General features: G+C 40.5%; 1 protein-coding gene across 3 annotated transcripts in view; it reads left to right on the forward strand.

Moving 5' to 3' along the window:
- The window catches only part of SLC25A21 (solute carrier family 25 member 21), a 480482-nt gene that overhangs the window by 456502 nt on the left and 2332 nt on the right, over positions 1-21648 (forward strand). For all 3 annotated transcript variants that reach the window (XM_025919643.2, XM_086709897.1, XM_086709898.1), the window contains 2 exons: positions 18492-18673; positions 19558-19610. In XM_025919643.2, coding sequence (XP_025775428.1) covers positions 18492-18673; positions 19558-19610 — 235 coding nt within the window. The remainder of the gene's footprint in view (positions 1-18491; positions 18674-19557; positions 19611-21648) is intronic.

The raw sequence follows: 21648 nt of genomic DNA on the forward strand, positions 1-21648 counted from the left end.
ATTCTAGCTTCCCCTCGAACCTGTGTAATCAGCAGATCCAAGAGCAGGCCTTTCACATCTTGACCCAGGTTCATCCAGCCCCTCATCAGGCTGTCTTATGGACACATCTTTCACAGCTGAGGGATCTCCAGCTGTACTTTTCATCTCTCCTCCCTCCATTCAGTATCTTATTAATCAGGATAACATGGAAGACTTATTCAAGTAACTTTCTAAAATCAAAGTGTACAGGATGATTCAAAAGGAAATTAACTTTCAAAAATGTATTACTAGACCAGGTTGTCTGCAGTTTCTTCATGTGAGAATCCACATGAAATTCCTGTTTGTATCACCTCTTTTTTGGCAGCCTTGAGGAGATGAAAGATGGCGTCACAACTACCCCTTTAACTATTGATGGTGGTGTGCAACAAAGGGGATAAAATGAATTAAAGTATAGAATGTGTGTTGTTAGCACAGACTGACCATTGTCAGTCCACTGACCATTGTAAAATTATGGAAGTAACTGAGGGAGCCCGTTAAAATTGGTTTTGACCACATGTTTGTATATAATCTAACTACTAATAGATTTATTAAAATGTTCCATTCTTTTTGAATCACGCTGCTATGGTCCTAACATTCTCCCCATCAATTTATTCACCTACTAGCGGGAAGAGAAAGCAGAGTAAGAGTTCTATCAAGAAGTAATTTGTGGGGCACCTGGGTGGCTCAGTTGGTTGAGTGTCCGACTTCGGCTCAGGTCATGATCTCGTGGTTCGTGAGTTCGAGCCTGCGTTCAGATCCTCTGTCCTCCTCTCTCTCTGCCCCTCCTCCACCTGTGCACTCACTCGCTCTCTCTCTCTAAAAAATAATTACTAAAAAAAACAGCAATTTGTGATACCCTGAAAATCATGTGACTCTTTGTAGGACCACTATATTGTCTTTAATTGTCTTAAAGCAATTTACAGCAACCTCTTTCAGTCACTTCTCAACTATAATTTTAATTTTTCAAATGGCAAACCTATTTTAGCAACTTTTGACAAGGAACAGTAAATCCAATCTAGCATCAACCAAGGCCCATCCTGAATGGAGAATGTTTCTCTAAGTGTGTTTATTAAAGACTATCTAAGGTAGTAGCCAGGGTATACTGAATTCAAGTTAGGTCAAAGCTAGTCAGAGAGGATCTCCGATGCAGTGTGATGACAGGAGGAATTAGAGAATGAGTGAACTGTGGGGAGCAAAGGAAATTTAATTTGGGCTGTCATGAGGTCGTAGGAAGATTCTAAGACTAGACTTTAAGGTATATATTCATGCTGTTCGCCCATTGCTACACTCTGTTAAGCCTTGCCTTATGGGTAGCAGCAGGCTTCCTGGCCAGTCTCCCTCACCACCCCTAGTCCTCACTAGCTAACAGATCTTGCTTCCCCCATCTTCCTTACCCCCTCCTTCTGGCATGTCTCTGTGTGGAATGTCTTCTTAAAGATGCCAGACCCTAATCACAAAGGCCTGTGAGATGGGCAAAGGTTCTGTTTATCAAGCTAGCAGCCAGCTGGCCAGTCACGAAGCAAAGCATCAAAGCCCATGCCAGGGAAGGTAAAAAGAGAGGCACATGCTTCTTTTGATCAAGACATTTTGCCTCTCTGCATATTAACTTCTTAAGTGCCATTGCCTTAAATTACTAATACTGTCCTTAGCTGTGGATATAATGTTTGGATTAGATGGTTAAGTTAGTCACAAATATGTAGTATGTTGATTGTTAACTATTTTGAGTCATATGATCTCATTTCCAATGACGTGGTAACTTTTGTTGAATTCTTAAAGGTTATGGAACATCATGACCACCAATGTTTTGGGATCACTTATTAGTGTTTCTTGTTAAGCTGTGGAGAGTCTACAAATAACATGTCCTGTCAGGGAAACTCATTGATCTTCCAAAAGAGGGACTGGAAAACACATCTCTTCAGCTCTGCACTGACACCAAATTGCAGTGTTATGGAAATTGCCAGAGTTCTACTAAGAGACCTGATATCAACTCCCAATTCTGGTACTTACTCGTTAGCCATGTCTCTCTGGCAAGTTATACCTTTCCTCTGTCTCAGTTGTCTCATTTGAGAAGTGAAATGTTAACATCAGTCTTAAAATGTTTGCCGGGGAATTAAATCATTTTTTTTTAAACTATGAATATTGGATTTTGTATTGCTATCACAAATAAGGTCAATGCATGTAATACACATTAACATTTCAGGCTACTTAGCTCCAGTTTAAAGTACCATATTTTATAAGAAAAATTGGAACATACTTAGGAGAAAAGAATAAAACTCATCTGTAGATGGGGAAATAATGTATACTACTTACAAATAAATATTTCAAAGGAACTGTGTTTTTAAGCATGAGGAAGAAAAGGTTATTTCAATAACAGTTTTTAAATCATGATGAATTACATCAAGAATGGTGACAGTTGATTACCCTTGCAATTGAGCAAAAAATTGGAGTAAAATAGTTTAGGCTTATGCGTGAGGAATGTGGGTTAGGAACACAGGAAGTTTCCTGATTGATGACAGTTGGAACAAATTATAGAAGTAAGTTGGAAATTTTTAATAAGATAGATTTTTCATCAACATTAATATCCATTTACATAATTAAGGTATGATCCATCCTAAATATTTTACTTGGGCTAAGTGACATATTTTTCCCTCAAGTTTTTTTTTTAATTTTCATTATATTATGATAAAAACACTTAACGTGAGATCTACCCTCAACATATTTTTAAGTGCACAATACATTATTGTCCACTATGGGTATGATGTTGTAAAGCAGATCTCGAGAGCTTATTCATCTTGCTTAACTGAACTTGATTAGTGACTCCCCATTTCCCTGCCCCCAAGCCCTGGCAACCACCATTCCATTCTTTGATTCTACTAATTTGACTATTTTAGGTACCTCATATAAGTGGAATCATGAAGTAATTGTCTTTTCTGTGACTGGCTCACTTAACATAGTGTCCTCAACTTTCATCCATGTTGTCACATATCACAGCTTCCTTCATTTTAAAGGCAAATGGTATTTCATTGTATAAATATGCCACATTTTCTTTATCTGTTCTGTCAATGGATATTTAGGTTGTTTCCATATCTAGGTTATTGTGAATAGTATGGCAATGAACATAAGAGTGCTAATATCTCTTTGAGGTCCTCATTTCAATTCTTTTGGATAAATACCTAGAAGTGGGATTGCTCGATCATATCGTAGTTCTATTGTTAATTTTGGAGGAACTCTATACTGTTTTCCAGAGTGGCTACACCATTTAAAACCCCCCACCAACAGTGTATGAGGATTCCAATTTCTCCCCATCCTTGCTAACACGTACTTTTATTTTTTTGAAAATAATCATCCTGACAGATGTGAAGTGATATCTTGTGGTTTTGATCTACATTTCCCAGATAATTGACTGAGCATTTCTTTATATACCTATTGGCCATATGTATGTCTTCTTTGAAAGAATGTCTATGCAAGTCTTTTGCCCATTTTAAAATCAGGCTATTAGCTTTCTTGGTACTGAGTTATAAAAGTTCCTTATATAGTTTATATTTTATATATCAACCCCTTTATAGATACATGATTTGCAAATATTTTCTCCCATCCCGTAGGTTGCCTTTTTACTCTTTTGTTTCCTTTGCTGTTTAGAAGCTTTTTAGTTTGACATAATCCCACTTGTCTGTCCTTACTTTTGTTGCCTGTGCTTTTGGTGTCAAATCATTGCTAACATCAATGTCATGAAGCTTTATTCATATGTTTTCTTCTAGGAGTTGTATGGTTTCAGGTCCCATATTTAAGTCTTTAATTTGTGTGTGGTGGGGGGCATAATAGGTAGTTTCAATTTCATTCATTTGCATGTGGATTTCCAGTTTTACCAGCACCATTTGTCGAAGACTGCTCTTTCCCCATTGTGTATTCTTGACACTCTTGTTGAAGATTAGCTGGTCATATATGCTTGGATTTATTTCTGGTCTCTCTGGTCTGTCCCACTGGGCTATATGTCTGTATGCCTGTGCCATAATGTTTTGTACCTATACCTTTATGATATGCTTTGAAATTAGGAATTATAATGCCTCCAGCTTTTAGGATGGACTTGGGTATACTCAGTTGTAGAATTTTTTTCCTATTTCTATGAAAACTGACATTGGAGTTTTATAGAGATTGCATTGAATCTTTAGATCACTTACGGTATTGTGGAAATTTTAACAATATTAAGTATTCTAATCCATGAACATGAAATGTCTTCATTTGTGTTGCCTTTAATTTTTTTGATGTTTTATAGTTTTCAGTATTTAAGACTTTCACCTCCTTAGTTGAGTTTATTCCTAAGTATTTTATTCATTTTATCCCATTGAAATGGGAATGTTTTCCTAATTTCTTTTTAGATAGTTTGTTTGTAGTGTATAGAAACATGAGTGATTTCTGTACGTTGATTTTGTATCCTGCAACTTTATTGAATTTGTGTATTCTAATTTTCTTATGGAATCTTTAGGTTTTTCCCTATATATAAGTCCATGTTGTTTGTAACAGGGACAGGTTTACTTTTGATTTGGATGTTTTTGTTTATTTTTCTTGCCTAATTTCTCTGATTAGGACTTCAGTACTATGTTGAATAGAAGTGATGAGAGCAGGCATCTTTGCCTTGTTACTAATCTTAGAGGAAAAGCTTTCAGTTTTTCAACAGTAAAGTGTGATATTAGCTGTGGGCTTTACATGTATGGAGTTTATTATGTTGAGGGATTTGCCTTATGTTCCTTACCTTCTGAGGGTGTTGATCATGAAAGCAGGTTGAATTTTGTCAAATGTGTTTTCTGCATCGATTGAGAAGATCATGTTATTTTTTTATCCTTTATTCTGTTAATGTGCTGTATCACATTAATTGATTTTGGTGTGTTGAAAAATCTTTGCATCCCAGAGATAAATCCCACTTTATCACAGTGTATGATCCTTTTAATGTGCTGTTGAATTCAATTTGCTAGTATTTTATTGAGGATTTTTAAATCTGTATTTATCGGGAATCTCGGCCTGTATTTTTTTAATTTTTTTCCTTGTGGTATCTTTAGCTTTAATATAAGGGTTACGCTAGTATCACAAAATGAATTGGAAGTGTTCTTTACTTTTTGATTTTTTGAAAGAATTTGAGAAGCATTGGTATTAATTCTTTATAAGTTTGGTAGAAACAATGTGAAACCATCTGGTCCTGGGCTTTCCTTTGTCTTCAGGTTCTTGATTGCTGATTAAATCTCCATACTAGTTATAGGTCTGTTCATACTTTCTATTTCTTCATGATTTAGTCTTGGAAGGTTGTTTCTAGGAATATATCTACTACTTCTAGGTTGTCCAGTTTCTTGGCATATAATCATTCATAGTAGTCTTTTATCCTTTTTAGTTCTGTGATGTCCGTTATAATGTCTCTTTTTTCATTTCTGATTTTATTTCTTATTTATTTTAATATGAAATTTACTGTCAAATTGGTTTCCATACAACACCCAGTACTCATCCCAACATGTGCCCTCCTCAATGCCCATCACCCACTTTCCCCTCCCTCCCACCCCCTATCAGCCCTCAGTTTATTCTCAGTCTTTAAGAGTCTCTTATGGTTTGCCTCCCTCCCTCTCTTTTTTTTCCCCTTCCCCTCCCCCATGGTCTTCTGTCAAGTTTCTCAGATCCACATAAGAGTGAAAACATATGGTATCTGTCTTTCTCTGTATGATTTATTTCACTTAGCATACTCTCCAGTTCCAGCCACGTTGCTACAAAAGGCTATATTTCATTCTTTCTCATTACCAAGTAGTATTCCATTGTATATGTAAACCACAACTTCTTTATCCATTCATCAGTTGATGGACATTTAGGCTCTCTCCATAATTTGGCTATTGTTGAAAGTGCTGCTATAAACATTGGGGACAAGTGCCCCATGCATCAGCACTCCTGTATCCCTTGAGTAAATTCCTAGCAGTGCTATTGCTAGGTCATAGGGTAGACCTATTTTTAATTTTTTGAGGAACCTCCACACTGTTTTCCAGAGTGGCTGCACCAGTTTGCATTCCCACGAACAGTGCAAGAGAGGTCCTGTTTCTCCACATCCTCTCCAGCATCTATAGTCTCCTAATTTGTTCATTTTAGCCACTCTGACTGGCATGAGGTGATATCTCAGTGTGGTTTTGATTTGTATTTCCCTTATGAGGAGAGACAATGAGCATCTTTTCATGTGCCTGTTGGCCATCTGGATGTATTCTTTAGAGAAGTGTCTATTTATGTCTTCTGCCTATTTCTTCACTGGATTATTTGTTTTTCGGGTATGGAGTTTGGTACGTTCTTTATAGATTTTGGATACTAGCCCTTTGTCTGATATGTCATTTGCAAATATCTTTTCCCATTCTGTCAGTTGCCTTTTAGTTTTGTTGATTGTTTCCTTTGCAGTGCAGAAGCTTTTTATCTTCATGAAGTCCCAATAGTTCATTTTTGCTTTTAATTCCCTTGCCTTTGGAGATGTGTCAAGTAAGAAATTGCTGCGGCTGAGGTCAGAGAGGTTTTTTTTCCTGCTTTCTCCTCTAGGGTTTTGATAGTTTCCTGTCTCACATTCATGTCCTTCATCCATTTTGAGTTTATTTTTGTGAATGGTGTAAGAAAGTGGCCTAGTTTCATTCTTCTGCATGTTGCTGTCCAGTTCTCCGAGCACCATTTGTTAAAGAGACTGTCTTTTTTCCATTGGATGCTCTTTCCTTCTTTGTCAAAGATTAGTTGGCCATACTTTTGTGGGTCCAATTCTGGAGTCTCTATTCTATTCCATTGGTCTGTGTGTCTGTTTTTGTGCCAATACCATGCTGTCTTGATGATTACAGCTTTGTAGTAGAGGCTAAAGTCTGGGATTGTGATGTCTCCCGCTTTGTCTTCTTCTTCAACATTACTTTGGCTATTCAGGGTCTTTTGTGGTTCCATACAAATTTTAGGATTGCTTGTTCTAGCTTCGAGAAGAATGCTGGTACAATTTTGATTAGGATTGCATTGAATGTGTAGATTGCTTTGGGTAGTATTGACATTTTAACAATATTCTTCCAATCCATGAGCATGGAATGTTTTTTTCATTTCTTTGTATCTTCTTCAATTTCCTTCATAAGCTTTCTATAGTTTTCAGCATACAGATCTTTTACATCTTTTGGTTAGGTTTATTCCTAGGTATTTTATGCTTCTTGGTGCAGTTGTGAATGGGATCAGTTTCTTTCTTTGTCTTTCTGTTGCTTCATTATTAGTGTATAAGAATGTAACTGATTTCTATACATTGATTTCGTATTCTGTGACTTTGCTGAATTCATGTATCAGTTCTAGCCGACTTTTGGTGCAGTCTGTCAGGATTTCCATGTATAATATCATGTCATCTGAAAAAAGTGAAAGCTTGACTTCATCTTTGCCAGTTTTGATGCCTTTGATTTCCTTTTGTTGTCTGATTGCTGATGCTAGCACTTCCAACACTATGTTAAACAACAGCGGTGAGAGTGGACATCCCTGTTGTGCTCCTGATCTCAGGGGGAAAGCTCTCGGTTTTTCCCCTTTGAGGATGATATTAGCTGTGGGCTTTTCATAAATGGCTTTTATGATGTTTAAGTATGTTCCTTCTATCCCTAATTTCTCGAGTGTTTTTATTAAGAAAGGATGCTGAATTTTGTCAAATGCTTTTTCTGCATAGATTGACAGGATCATATGGTTCCTATCTTTTCTTTTATTAATGTGATCTATCACATTGATTTCTGAACATTGAACCAGCCCTGCATCCCAGGAATGAATCCCACTTGATCCTGGTGAATAATTCTTTTTGTATGCTGTTGAATTCAATTTGCTAGTATCTTGTTGATAATTTTTGCATTCATATTCATCAGAGATATTGGCCTATAGTTCCCTTTTTTTGCTGGGTTTCTGTCTGGTTTGGGAATCAAAGTAACGCTGGCTTCATAGAATGAGTCTGGAAGTTTTCCTTCCCTTTCTATTTTTTGGAATAGCTTGAGAAGGATAGGTATTATCTCTGCTTTAAATGTCTGGTAGAATTCCCCAGGGAAGCCATCTGGTCCTGGACTCTTATTTGTTGGGAGATTTTTGATAACTGACTCAATTTCTTTGCTGGTTATGGGTCTGTTCAAATTTTCTGTTTATTCCTGTTTGAGTTTTGGAAGTGTGTGGGTGCTTAGGAATTTGTCCATTTCTTCCAGGTTGTCCAGTTTGTTGGCATATAATTTTTCATAGTATTCCCTGATAATTGCTTGTATTTCTGAGAGATTGGTTGTAATAATTCCAGTTTCATTCATGATTTTATCTATTTGGGTCATCTCCCTTTTCTTTTTGAGAAGCCTGGCTAGAGGTTTATCAATTTTGTTTATTTTTCTCAAAAAACCAACTCTTGGTTTCATTGATCTGCTCTACAGGTTTTTTAGATTCTATATTGTTTATTTCTGTCCTGATCTTTATTATTTCTCTTCTTCTGGTGGGTTTCGGGTATCTTTGCTGTTCTGCTTCTATTTCCTTTAGGTGTGCTGTTAGATTTTGTATTTGGGATTTTTCTTTTTTCTTGAGATAGGCCTGGATTGCAATGTATTTTCCTCTCAGGACTGCCTTTGCTGCATCCCAAAACATTTGGATTGTTATGTTTTCATTTTCATTTGTTTCCATGTATTGTTTAATTTCTTCTCTAATTGCCTGGTTGACCCATTCATTCTTTAGTAGAGTGTTCTTTAACTTCTATGCTTTTGGACGTTTTCCAGACTTTTTCCTGTGGTTGATTTCAAGTTTCATAGCATTGTGGTCTGAAAGTGTGCATGGTATGATCTCAATTCTTTTATACTTATGAAGGGCTGCTTTGTGACCCAGTATGTGATCTATCTTGGAGAATGTTCCATGTGCACTCAAGAAGAAAGTATATTCTGTTGCTTTGGGATGCAGAGTTCTAAATATATCTATCAAGTCCATCTGATCCAATGTATCATTCAGGGCCCTTGTTTCTTTATTGATTCTGTGTCTAGATGATCTATCCATTGTTGTAATTGGAGTATTAAAGTCCCCTGCAATTACCACATTCTTATCAATAAGGCTGCTTATGTCTGTGATTAATTGTTTTATATATTTTGGGGCTTCTGTATTCGGTGCGTAGACATTTGTAATTGTTAGCTCTTCTTGATGGATAGACCCTGTAATTATTATATAATGCCCTTCTTCATCTCTTGTTACAGCCTTTAATTTAAAGTCTAGTTTGTCTGATATAAGTATGGCTACTCCAGCTTTCTTTGGACTTCCAGTAGCATGATAGATAGTTCTCCATCCCCTCACTTTCAATCTGAAGGTGTCCTCAGGTCTAAAATGAGTCTCTTGTAGACAGCAAATAGATGGGTCTTGTTTTTTTTTTATCCATTCTGATACCCTGTGTCTTTTGGTTGGAGCATTTAGTCCATTTACATTCAGTATTATTATTGAAAGATACAGGTTTAGAGTCACTGTGATGTCTGTAGGTTTCATGCTTGTAGTGATGTCTCTGGTACTTTGTGGTCCTTGTAACATTTTACTCACAAAGTCCCCTTTAGCCTCTCTTGTAGGGATGATTTAGTGGTGATGGATTCCTTCAGTTTGTGTTTGTTTGGGAAAACCTTTATCTCTCCTTCTCTTCTGAATGACAGAGTTGCTGGATAAAGGATTCTGGGCTGCATATTTTTTCTGTTCATCACATTGAAGATTTCCTGCCATTCCTTTCTGGCCTGCCAAGTTTCAGTAGATGGGTCTGCTACTACCATCATGTGTCTATCTTTGTAAGTTGGGGCCTGTTTATCCCTAGGTGCTTTCAGAATTCTCTCTTTATCCTTGTATTTTTCCAGTTTCACTATGATATGTTGTGCAGAAGATCGATTCAAGTTACATCTGAAGGAGTTCTCTGTGCCTCTTGGATTTCAATGTCTGTTTCATTCCCCAGATCAGGGAAGTTCTCAGCTATGATTTGTTCAAGTGCACCTTCAGCCCCTTTCTCTCTCTCTTCTTCTTCTGGAATTCCTATGATACGGATATTGTTCTGCATGATTGCTTCACCTAGTTCTCTAATTCTCCCCTCATACTCCTGGATTTTTTTATCTCTCTTTTCCTCAGCTTCCTCTTTTTCCATAATTTTAACTTCTAATTCACCTATTCTCTCCTCTGCCTCTTCAATACGTGCTATGGCCACCTCCATTTTATTTTGCACCTCATTTATAGTATTTTTTTAGTTCCTCATGACTATTTTTTAGTCCCTTGATGTCTGTAGCAATAGATTCTCTGCTATCCTCAATGCTTTTTTAAAGCCCAGCAATTGGGGCGCCTGGGTGGCGCAGTCGGTTAAGCGTCTGACTTCAGCCAGGTCACGATCTCGCGGTCCGTGAGTTCGAGCCCCGCATCAGGCTCTGGGCTGATGGCTCAGAGCCTGGAGCCTGTTTCCGATTCTGTGTCTCCCTCTCTCTCTGCCCCTCCCCCGTTCATGCTCTGTCTCTCTCTGTCCCAAAAATAAATTAAAAAAAAAGTTGAAAAAAAAAATTTAAAAAAAAATAAAAATAAAAATAAAGCCCAGCAATTAATTTTATGACTATTATTCTAAAGTCTTGTTCTGTTATATTGCATAAATCAGTTTTGATCAATTCGTTAGCTGTCACTGCTTCCTGGAGTTTCTTTTGAGGAGAATTCTTCCATTTGGTCATTTTGGGTAGTTCCTGAGGTAGCTCCAAACTGCAGGGCACTTCCCCTGTGCTGTCCGGAGAAACTTGTGTTGGTGGGCGGGGCCACAGTCAGACCGATGGCTGCCCCCAGGCCACCACTGGGGCCACAGTCAGACTGGTGTGTACCTTATCTTCCCCTCTCCCAGGAGCAGGACTCACTGTGGCGTGGTGTGGCCCCTGTCTGGGCTGCTCGCACACTGCCAGGCTTGTGGTACTGCTTCAATGGGATCTGGCCAAGGGCATATTAGATGGGGTAGATCAACAAGGTGCACAGGGGTGGGAGAGGCAAGCTTAGCTAGCTTTGCCATCAGTGGCCCCCTGCAGGAGGGGCCCTGCAGCACCGGGAGGGAGGCAGGCCCATCAGAGGGATGGACCCAGAGAAGCACAGCGTTGGGCATTTGCGTGGTGTAAGCAAGTTCGGTGATGGGAACTGGTTCCCTTTGGAATTTCAGCTAGGGGATGGGACAGAGAAATGGCGCTTGCCAGCGCCTTTGTTCCCCCACCAAGCTCTGTCCTTCTGGGGCTCAACAACTCTCCCTCCAGGTGTCCTCTTGCCCTCCCTGCAATCCGTGAGCAGAGCTGTTGACTTTTAAAATTCCAGATGTTAAGTCCCGCTGGCTGTCAGAATTCATGCAGTCCATCCCCTCCTCTTTTGCAAGCCAGAATTTGGGGGCTCTGCCTTGCTGGGCAGGCTGCCCCTCCACCGCCTGGCTCCCTCCCGCCAGTCCGTGTAGCACTTACCGCCTCTCTGCCCTTCCTACCCTTTTCTGTGGGCTGCTTGGCTTGGCTTGGCTCCGGAGTGTCCATTCTGCTAGTCTTCTGGTGGTTTTCTGGGTTATTTAGGCAGATGTGGGTGGAATCTCAGCAATCAGCAGGACAAGGTGAGCCCAGTGTCCTTCTACACTGCCATCTTCTCAAAACATCAATTCTTCTCATGTTAACTTTATTAGTCTTGCTGAGGGTTTGCCACTTTTATCTTTTCAAAAAATGAACTCAATTTCATTTTTTTTTCTTTTTTTTTCTAGTCTCTATTTATCCCTGCTCTAATCTTTATTATTACTTTCCTTCTGCTAATTTTGGACTGAATTTTTTCTTCTTTTTTGTAGCTCCTTGAGCTGTAAAATTAGGTTGTTTATTTGAGATCTTTTTTTAATGCTTATTTATTTTGAGGGAGAGAGAGAGAGACAGAGACAGAACATGAGTGGGTTAGGGGCAGAGAGAGACAGACAGAATCTGAAGCAGCTCCAGGCTCTGAGCTGTCAGCACAGAGCCCAAAGCGGGGTTTGAACTCACAAACCATGATATTAGGACCCGAGCCAAAGTTGGAAGCTCAACCGACTGAGCCACCCAGCACCCCTAGATTTTCTCTTTTAATGTAGATGTTTATCACTATGGAGTTACCTCTGAGTATTCTTTTACTACATCCCGTAAGTTTTGTCTTTTCCTTTTATCTATATTGTCTTTTCATTTATGTTTGTCTCAAGTTATTTTCTACTTTCTTTTTTGACCCATTGATTGTCTGATAGTATGTTGTTTCCTCAGGGTGAAGCAGGCAGCTGCCATCTTTGTCTGCTCTGTGCCGAGAAAGGGGAGGACTATGAAACCTCCATTTCAGTTCTCCCCCAGGTATCTAAACCTGTCAGAACTCCACAACTTGCCAGAAAGATGCCAGTTTTGGGGGCCTCCCCAGAGAAGTTGGGATGTTGGACACAGAGATCAAGAAGTGACTAAGTTTTTAAGAGGCAGAGAAGCTAGGTACTTTCTCACAGGACTTTGAGAGTGAAAGCCCAAGAGTAACCTCCTTCTCCCTACAGAATATTTCCCCTGCACTTTGTTCACATCCCCACTTTCTTATCACATTGTACTGTAATACTTGATAATTAATGCCCTCCCACCCCCTTTCTGGATCATTTACCTTCACACTCACCTCTAGCACCCAGTGTAGGACCAGGCATATATAGACATCCAGTAAATGTTTGCTGGATGAATAAACAAAGAATGAATGATGGATAGAAACAATATGATATAATGGTTAAGAATATATGGTTGAGAATCAGAAGAACATGAGTTCAAATCCAGGCTCTACCTCTTGTAAGCAGTGTGATCTTGGACAACTGATTTAACTCTCTCAGTCTTGTGTCCTTATCTGTAAAATGGTGTTACATAGCTAATCCACAGGGTTCTTATGTTTTGTATATATTTTTTTAATATAAGATGGTATCTTGGGGGCACCTGTGTGGCTCAATCAGTTGAGTGTGTCCAACTCTTGCTCTTGTTTCAGGTCTTGATCTCAGGGTGATGAGTTCAAGCCCCATGTTGGGCTCTATGCTGGGCATGGAGCCTACCTAAAAAAAAAAAAAAAAAAAAAAAAAAAAAAAAAAAAAAGATGGTGTCTAGCAATAAGTAACTATTAATTAATAGTACCATTATTTCTCATGAAAGTTATGAAAAATAATACAAGTATTATATCACATATGTTTCTATTTTTGCTATTAATTTAATTGTGATGTGTTATCATTATTGACAGAAATGCTTGAGTGATTCACTGATGGCCAGTACAGAATGACCTATTCAGATTATGTGACAGGTATCACTCATACCCAAAACCTCACAGTGGGCATTCTTGCTTTGGACTATGTTGGGGGTAGGAGAGGTGGAAAGAGTTAATAGCATTGCCTTTAGCTCTGCAACCTTAAATAAAGCCCTGTTTCCACCAAAGAAAGCTTTACAGTCCTCCCCAGCACATCCAGAGCTTCTCGGAGCATCTCTTACCCAACCCAAGGATACAGAGAGATGAACCATAAACTTCCAGTTGACCAGTGGTTCTCAGACTTTAGTGTCTGGCAGAGTAATTGGGAGGACTCGTTTAAACAGATTGCTGAGCTCCATCGCCATCAGTAGGCCTGGGATAGGACCCCAATTTTTATTCCTAAGAAGTTCCCATGTAGTATTGATGATAATGGTTCAAGCACCATACTTTGAGAACCATTGAGTTCATAGAAATGGTCACGAGTAACCTGAGTCCAGGGCAGGAATGTGTGTAGAAATCTTTCCACTAAGGTGAATTGCCTGATAACCCCTGTGAAGATGAGGGCTTTCTTTTTTCAGCCCCAGTGTTTTCAACCCTGACCTTCCTCTTCTTACTTTATAAATTTATTGGTAGAGGAAATAGTTTCATGAAGTTTTTCTAAGCTTTTATGAGCCTGACAAAATCTATAGACACTCTTTCCAGAAAAACCCATCTACACATACACAGAAGCATTCCTCATAATTTCAAGTGGTGCTGGGACACCTCTCCCACCAGCCTAGCCACTGACTCTAAAGAGTATCAGTAGAAAAAATATGCCCTAGGGGCATCTGGGTGGCTCAGTCACTTAGGCATCCAACTTCAGCTCAGGTCATGATCTTGCAGTTTGTGTGTTTGAGCCCCATGTGGACCTCTGTGCTGACAGCTCAGAGCCTGGAGCCTGCTCTGGATTCTGTGTTTCCCTCTCATTCTGTCTCTCTCTCTCTCTCTCTCTCTCTCTCTCTCTCTCTCTCTCTCAAAAATAAACATTAAAAAAAAAGAAAAAGACAGGGTGCCTGTGTGGCTTAGCCGGTTAAGCATCCGGCTTTGGCTCAGGTCATGATCTCAACAGTTCATGAGTTCAAGGCCCATGTCGGGCTCTGTGCTGACAGCACAGAGCCTGGAGCCTGCTTTGAATTCTGTGTTTCCCTCTGTCTCAGCTCCTCCCCTGCTTACCCTCTGTCTCTGTGTGTGTGTCTCTCTCTCTCTCTCTCTCTCTCTCTCTCTCTCTCTCTCTCTCTCTCTCTCAAAAATGAATAAACATTAAAAATTTAAAAAAAGAAAAATTATGACCTAACACAAAGCCTTGGTTCATATGGATGTAACAAAAATTCCCTTCTTATAATTAATCTTTCAGTTACCTCATTTTTAAAACAGGAATAATAATAATAGTTCTTACATCAAAGTTTTTGTGAAGATTAACTGATATAATACATGAAAGGGCATAGTTTAAAAACCAAAAACACTGAATATTACCTTTTACTCTCTGTAGTCTTGCTACAATAATCCTCATTCTTCAGGCAAGTGGGTGCCTCTCCCTACTAAGAAAAGATCAGGAAGTATAAGAAAAAAGAGCCTAGGAGTAATGTTTCAAGACCTTACTCTATGCCCATCACATTCTTCCGCTAAGATCTGGTCACAGGCTGCCGTATCATGGTTCTCCCTGTGAGCCCCTGAGCAATGGGATCTAGCAAGCCCAGGCTTAGCTCTGTGACATGAGAGTCTCAATTTATTTGCCCTCAAATACTTTTCTTTACAAATGCCCAATGCCCTGTCATGTCCCCATGTTAGTGTCCCCATGTAAAGTTCTAGTAGAGGTTCGTTTCTAGGATAGAAGATGCTGAATCTTGAGAAGTAATGATTAAGGGCTAGGCCTAATTCTCACTGCTTCTACAAAAATAACTGAACAAGTACCTCGATAGGCCAATCGGCAGACATTTATTTAGTGCCTACTGTGTACACTGTGTAATAGGTGACCCAAAGAAAAGTAACACATGTCTCTAGGCGGTGCCAACTCACAAGCCAGCAGGGACGAGAGATACGTGCAAAAATAAGCCAGACGCAAAGTGAGCCTTAGCAAGGGCAATGATTGTGGTTCATACCGGAGTTCAAGAGTACAGAAGAGGGAGAAATCAGTTTTGACAGGGATCCATTAAAGTGTCTTGGGCAAGGTGGGAATCAAGCTGAACTCTAAGGTGGAGTGTGACCACGTTAGGTGACTGTAATGGAGAAGGACATTATAGGCTGTGTAAGTCATTTGAATAAGAGAGTTAGAAAAGTGCTCAGCTTAACTTTGCACGATTATGATTTACCCAGGGTGACTATAGTATGGGAGTGGGGTGGAGGTGCAGAACTTGAGGCTGGAGAGAGAAGTTGGAAGCATATGGTAGGAAAGAAACCAAAGGCCAAGTGAGGAGCTTTGGCTTTACTCTCCGTTCAGTGGGGAAGGATTGAGGACCTTTGGGACCAGGAGCAGATCTGCTTTTCCAAATAAGAGAGCCTGGTGCCACTGTGAAGAATAGATGATACAGAGCAAAAAGAAAATAAGACCTGGTAAGGTAACAGGAACCTAAGCCACAGCAGTGGGAGTGGCCAGCAGGGGATGCAGGGGAGAGGTATGTTGAGAGGCTGCATTTTGAGAATGGTCGATGACATGTAGCAAAAAAAAAAAAAAAAAAGCAGAGGCAAGAGGCAAGCTGAGAGGGCTCTCCTTGGCACACCCAGTCCCAGGCGAGGTTGCTGCATAAAGCAGACCATGGGCTCCAAGGACGAAACTGGCCAAGGGCCCAGAGACCAGGTGGTGAGGAATACCTCTTGGCTGTCCCAAGAAGTCTCCTCCTTCCTTGAATGCCCAGAAGGGTAGCAACTGACCATCTGCTTTGCCCGCGTGGAATATCAAAATCACTGATTCCTGGACATGGGTCCTCAGCTTGGCAGCTTCAGAAGTCCTGGGGATCTTTTAAAATCATTTTCAGGCCCTTTCCCATGTGATGTTGATCCGGGAACCTGACATGGGGCCCAGGCATCCACGTTTTGCAATGCTCTCAGGTGATTCTGTTGCACATCTGTTGTGGGAAACCACTGTGGGACCTTACAACTAGTCTGGAAAGTGTATAGCAACCCTGGGCTCAACACATACTTGTGCTAATGAACACTGTGATAGGCTGAAGACTTTCGGTTTTGGCCTCCAGCAGTGACTTTTAGCACAGTGACCTTCATCAAGTGCCGAACACCACCCCCGACCTCTAGTCCTCGGTGAACACATCAGGAGATGGGAGAGGCCGCATGCTTGACAGGGTCCCCCAAACGTCCCAAAAGGGCAGTGTACGTACAAGCCATCATTTCCACCCTTGTCCTCAATTCAAAAAGGAGAGCTGGGCTGTGTCGCAGGGATACCGTAAGAGAATCTTATTACAGGATGTTTTGAGACTCTACAGAACAGGCTACATAATAATACTGTCCATTTTCTGCCAGGCTTATCCAACGTTCATAGCACTTTTATTGCTATTATTGTTTTTATTTTTCAGGAAAATAATAAAGTACAAAGGTAAGGCAGGTGTTAAACTTGTCCCTCTACACACTGGGCTCTGTGTGATTTGGTGACTCGTGCAAGGTCAGACAAACCAGAGCCAGGCCCGAACACCCCATCCTTCTGAGCCCCGGTTCTGCTTCTGGGCCATGATGGAGAAGGGCAACATAAAGGCATTTTTCTCTCCTTGTAAAAGAGAAAAAAATGGGGGGAGGGGGAATTATTTAAACACACCTCACTCATACTGCAATCACTGCATTGTTTTTCCTGTTGAAACACCCTGTTGGTTTTTAAATCCCTTTAAACCTACCCGGCACCTGTATGGCCCAGATCCAAGAATTATTACCGAACCCTTCACTTTTTATATTTAGCCACATAGGGGCTTCTGTGATGGTATCTGGCTCTTGGTTCGGTTGAAAATTTCAGAGCTTCCAAGAGTTTTCTTCTTCCAGAGAAGCTAGAAGCATGCAATGCTCAGACATGATTTTTTAAGTAAGTGGGGTATGTCTCTCCACTTATGTTCTCCTGGGTAAAACAGCATCATGGCACTACCCTGTACTGTTCCTGTGTGAAGATACTCCCGAAATACTGACCAAATGAGAGGGCAGGAGAAAGATTGGGGGGGGGGGGGTCTTCATGAGCTCTGCATGGTTTGTGGGATGACCTCTCTTCAGGGCAAGAACTGAGGCTGAAAACATAATGAGAACTTCCCAGCAAATTCATTATAACAAAGCATAATGTGAGCTCACTGGGCACAAAAATAGGCTGAAGGAAAGTGACTCCCACATAAGACCTAATTAAATACTTTGATGTCAGAAAGCAGAGCAGGAGGGTAGAAAATCAAATCCGACCAAAGTAGAGGACCTAAATTCAAATAGGAGAAATTTCTCTCTCTCCATCTCCCTCTCCTCTCTCTCTCTCTCTCTCTGTCTCTTCGCTCTCCCCACCACCTTCTCTGTGCCTCTCTCTCTCCTTCTCTTCCTTTGCCACGAAGGAAGAATAACTCAGGAACAATAGGTTGTAAATTCTTCAGCCAATTAGTCCAGTGACTTACTACTGTTTATAATGCACAGAATGTCACAGGCTGTTTTGCAGCCTCCCCAAGTTGGTTTGTTAATAACAGGAAGCTAGCACTTCTCAGTACAGTGGATCAGCTACACGTGAAAATAAATGCAAAAAACCTGGAGGGGAATAGCAGCAGACCAAGAGTAGCCTTGATTTAATTTAACATTTGGGGGTCCACACACAAATGAGCATTTTAGTAGGCTTCATGGTGGAAGTTGCTGTCATTTGTAAAATATTCTGGCCAATTAGCTAATAGTGTGCTTGGATTTCTCCTGTTTTGATACAGTAATACTAAGTACATTGTGAAGCCCAATTATACAAATCATCCCCATATGCCATACCAGTCTTTCTTTATGAACTGTGTTTATAAATCCTGTGTGAGGAAATGTGTACTTCAGCAATTTAGACCATGTGTAAAAACATAGCCAATGGGATTGTCAAGAAAACAAGTTCCAGCCTAGGAAATCCTAATGTGTTCCGCTGGAATAACAGGAGGGTGCCGGGGAGTGCAATGCTCTGCTTAAATACATATTGCTTTATAGTGTTGAGCCAATTTAGGGGCTTCCGCTTCCCTTTCTGTTATTTTATTCTTCTTTTCTTTTAGGATCCAACCTTGGAGTTTTTGAGAAAATTTGGGATTGGTCTTCTCTCGGGCACAATAGCCTCAGTCATTAACATCCCTTTTGATGTTGCCAAAAGTAGGATTCAAGGGCCTCAGCCAGTTCCTGGAGAGATCAAGTACAGAACCTGTTTTAAAACAATGGCAACAGTCTACCAGGAAGAAGGGTAACATTCTTATTTTAATAAATGTGCAGGGTTCACGTATTATTAAAGCTATATTGTGCTTCCATTTTGATGAGAGCCATTAAACCCTCCGAAATTGGGTGTGTGTTGGAAAAGCTCTAATGAATGACAAACTTTGTGAGATAACACAGTAAGGAAATGTTGGCAACGAGTTCTGACACCATCAAGAACCTCGGGCCACCATCCTACAATCCGCTGTATGTTTGAGAATGCGAAGATGAACCTTTTGCTTGTCAGTTTGCACAATATGCTCTAATACACCCTGCTAACGTGTGGGCAGGAGAGTGATTGTCTTCTAACTGTAAATCTAATCAAAATGTCACCTCATTATATTCTCCTGGGGGAATTAAACACGAGAGTTCTGTGCAAGGGGTTTTCTTTCAAAAATGTGAAGTACAGGTTTTTTTCTGCTAGTGTTTTTGAGTCTTACATTTGTCTTCATACCTCTTCACCCAGATCTTATTCTCAAGTAAGCAAGTAATATTTTATTTCGATCGAAGCTATATCATATTTCCTTTTGTGCAGACTTTGTGGTCTTTTAAATTTGATTACAAAAGTCATTTTGTCCATGTACACAGCTGTCTTGAAAGTAAGACCTGTGTTCAGAGCAAAAGCCATCTCACTGATGAAAGTCATATTTCTGGTGGAGATGATCAGCAGAGCTTGGGCATCAAAGAATTGATTAACTCTTTCCCTTTGTCCAATTTGCTGCAGAAGACGCATAGCCAGATATTTTTTGGTTTGCGATATGTGTAATTTCAAATAAATGTTCTTGTAGATGCTGCGTCAGCAGCTCCATAAAGCTGAGGTACAACCCCATTTTCTTTTCAGAGTTATGAATGTTGCTCTTCCCCTTCCTGTTGTAGGATTTTAGCTTTGTACAAAGGCCTGCTTCCCAAGATTATGAGGCTTGGACCAGGTAATGATGTTTTTATTACTTATATCCTCCCTTCTTTATTGTTCTGGTGTCGCTTTTTTTTTATTTGTGTCTATCGGCAACACATTAAGTTTATCACACTGTGAAAGATGGAAATCTTGAGGATATAAAGTTGTCTAGGAGTATTCAAGATATTAAAGGTATCCATTAGAAATATTTTCTTAAAAAAAAAAAATGTTTTCCACCTCTGTTTATAAGGTACTATTTAAGGCCTTGCTAGAGACTGATAGAAGCCAAAAAGCCCAGCTTAAGTCAATAGAAAAGGATCCACAGCCAGTTGAAGTTTGAGCACAGAGATGTACATACAGTGGCTTCTGGCTACAGGAAAGGATTCTCAGTGAGTGAGGGAGCAGCCCAATAAAACTTTCCTGGTGCCCCAGGTTCATTCTTGTTCCTGCCTCAGCTTCATTTCAAAAACAGAAAAGAGGGATAACTTGCCTCCACAAATGGCAAGAACCACTGGGCTTCGCAATCACCTGTGAGTTGTGAATACCGTCCAGGGAGCTGTGGCGCTGCGGCCTAGCACTCACCTTCTGGGCCTCTGTCAGCGTGATGGTGGAGACTCCTGGCTCAGGGCCTCACCTCAGGATGCCAGCCCACAAAATACAGCCGGCTGCCATTCCCACAGGGAGAGTCAGCTGCCTCTATGTAAATAGATGAGAAAATAACTGCTGCAGACCCAACTGCCTGGGCAAATAGTCTTGGGTTATAAGCAACCTTCTGTGTAAGGACAGAGGTATGCACCAGCCCACATATTTTTTTAACCAAGCCACACTCACCTGCTTAGGCATCCTAGTATTCTTTCCCAGAAGCTTCACCTGCTCCTCTCCTCTCTCCCTTTCCCATTCCTCCCTTTTAACACCAATGTCACACACAGGCATGTTGACCATCAAATCTCAGCCCAGTGAACCAGCATTTCTACCAATGTGAGGATAGAGCACAATGGTCTGTAAACTGAAGGCAATGAACAGCTCACACTTTCACATATTTAAAAAAAATTTTCTTTTAATGCTTATTTCTTTTTAAGGGAGAGACAGAGTGTGAGCTGGGGAAGGGGCAGAGAGAGAGGGAGACACAGAATCCAAAGCAGGCTCCAGGCTCCGAGCTGTCAGCACAGAGTCCAACACAGGGCTCGAACTCACCAACCGCGAGATCATGACCTGAGCCGCAGTCGGACGCTTAACCGACTGAGCCAGCCAGGCACCCCCACACTGACACGTATTTAGAAAACACTTCCACAATTCCCAATCCATCGATCCCAACCTGTCTAGTCATATAAGCATGGATTTTGCTCCACATTGGAGATTCAGACTTGCCTCCTGTCAGTCATTGGCCCGTGTGTAAAAACAAAGCCAATTGTAAAGAATCTTGGTGATTCTGTGCAACTCTGTCTGCACATATGTGGTGTTTTCCCTTCACCGCACAGTAAAAACCTGCTGGTAGACCTAGTATTAGAGAAAATCACAGGAATGACCCTAACCCAGCTTTCTCAGGAGGCGATGGGCCTAAAAGGAGTGGTGATCAGGGAGAGTTTAACCTAAAACAGTAATTGACTGGAACCTTAATCCCAAACTCTTAAATAATCTGACCCCAAGGTTTGTTAGAGGCTTGCAAATGTTTGGTTGGCTTTTCAAATGTTTTTGCATGAGGTGTGCTGAGTTGATATAGTGTTAAATAGGATGAAATGGGTTGCTGTGAATGCACTATCCAGGCTAAACACAACTGTGAATGACTGGAAATCTCGTTCAAGGACCAGGTCCCCACTCACATCTAAGTCCTCCGAACATGCAAGCCCTAGCAACTTGAAAGGTAGAAAGGTGTGACATTTGACTTAAGGACAAGATTTTTTCAGAAAGAGTGAAAAATGAAAGAAAGGTAAATCTGCAACTTTTATCCTTCGTAGTAGGGAAGCATCTCACCTTTTTTATAACAGCCTCAGCAGGTCTGTGTGGCTAACAACCAGTTACCTCCCATGAAAGGAGAATCGTGAAGTCTGTGGGTCAAACTCCAGACATCACTA

This window comes from Puma concolor, chromosome B3 (genome assembly GCF_028749965.1).
Source record: "Puma concolor isolate L17-30 chromosome B3, mPumCon1.1.hap2, whole genome shotgun sequence".
In the NCBI taxonomy this organism is placed as follows: domain Eukaryota; kingdom Metazoa; phylum Chordata; class Mammalia; order Carnivora; family Felidae; genus Puma; species Puma concolor.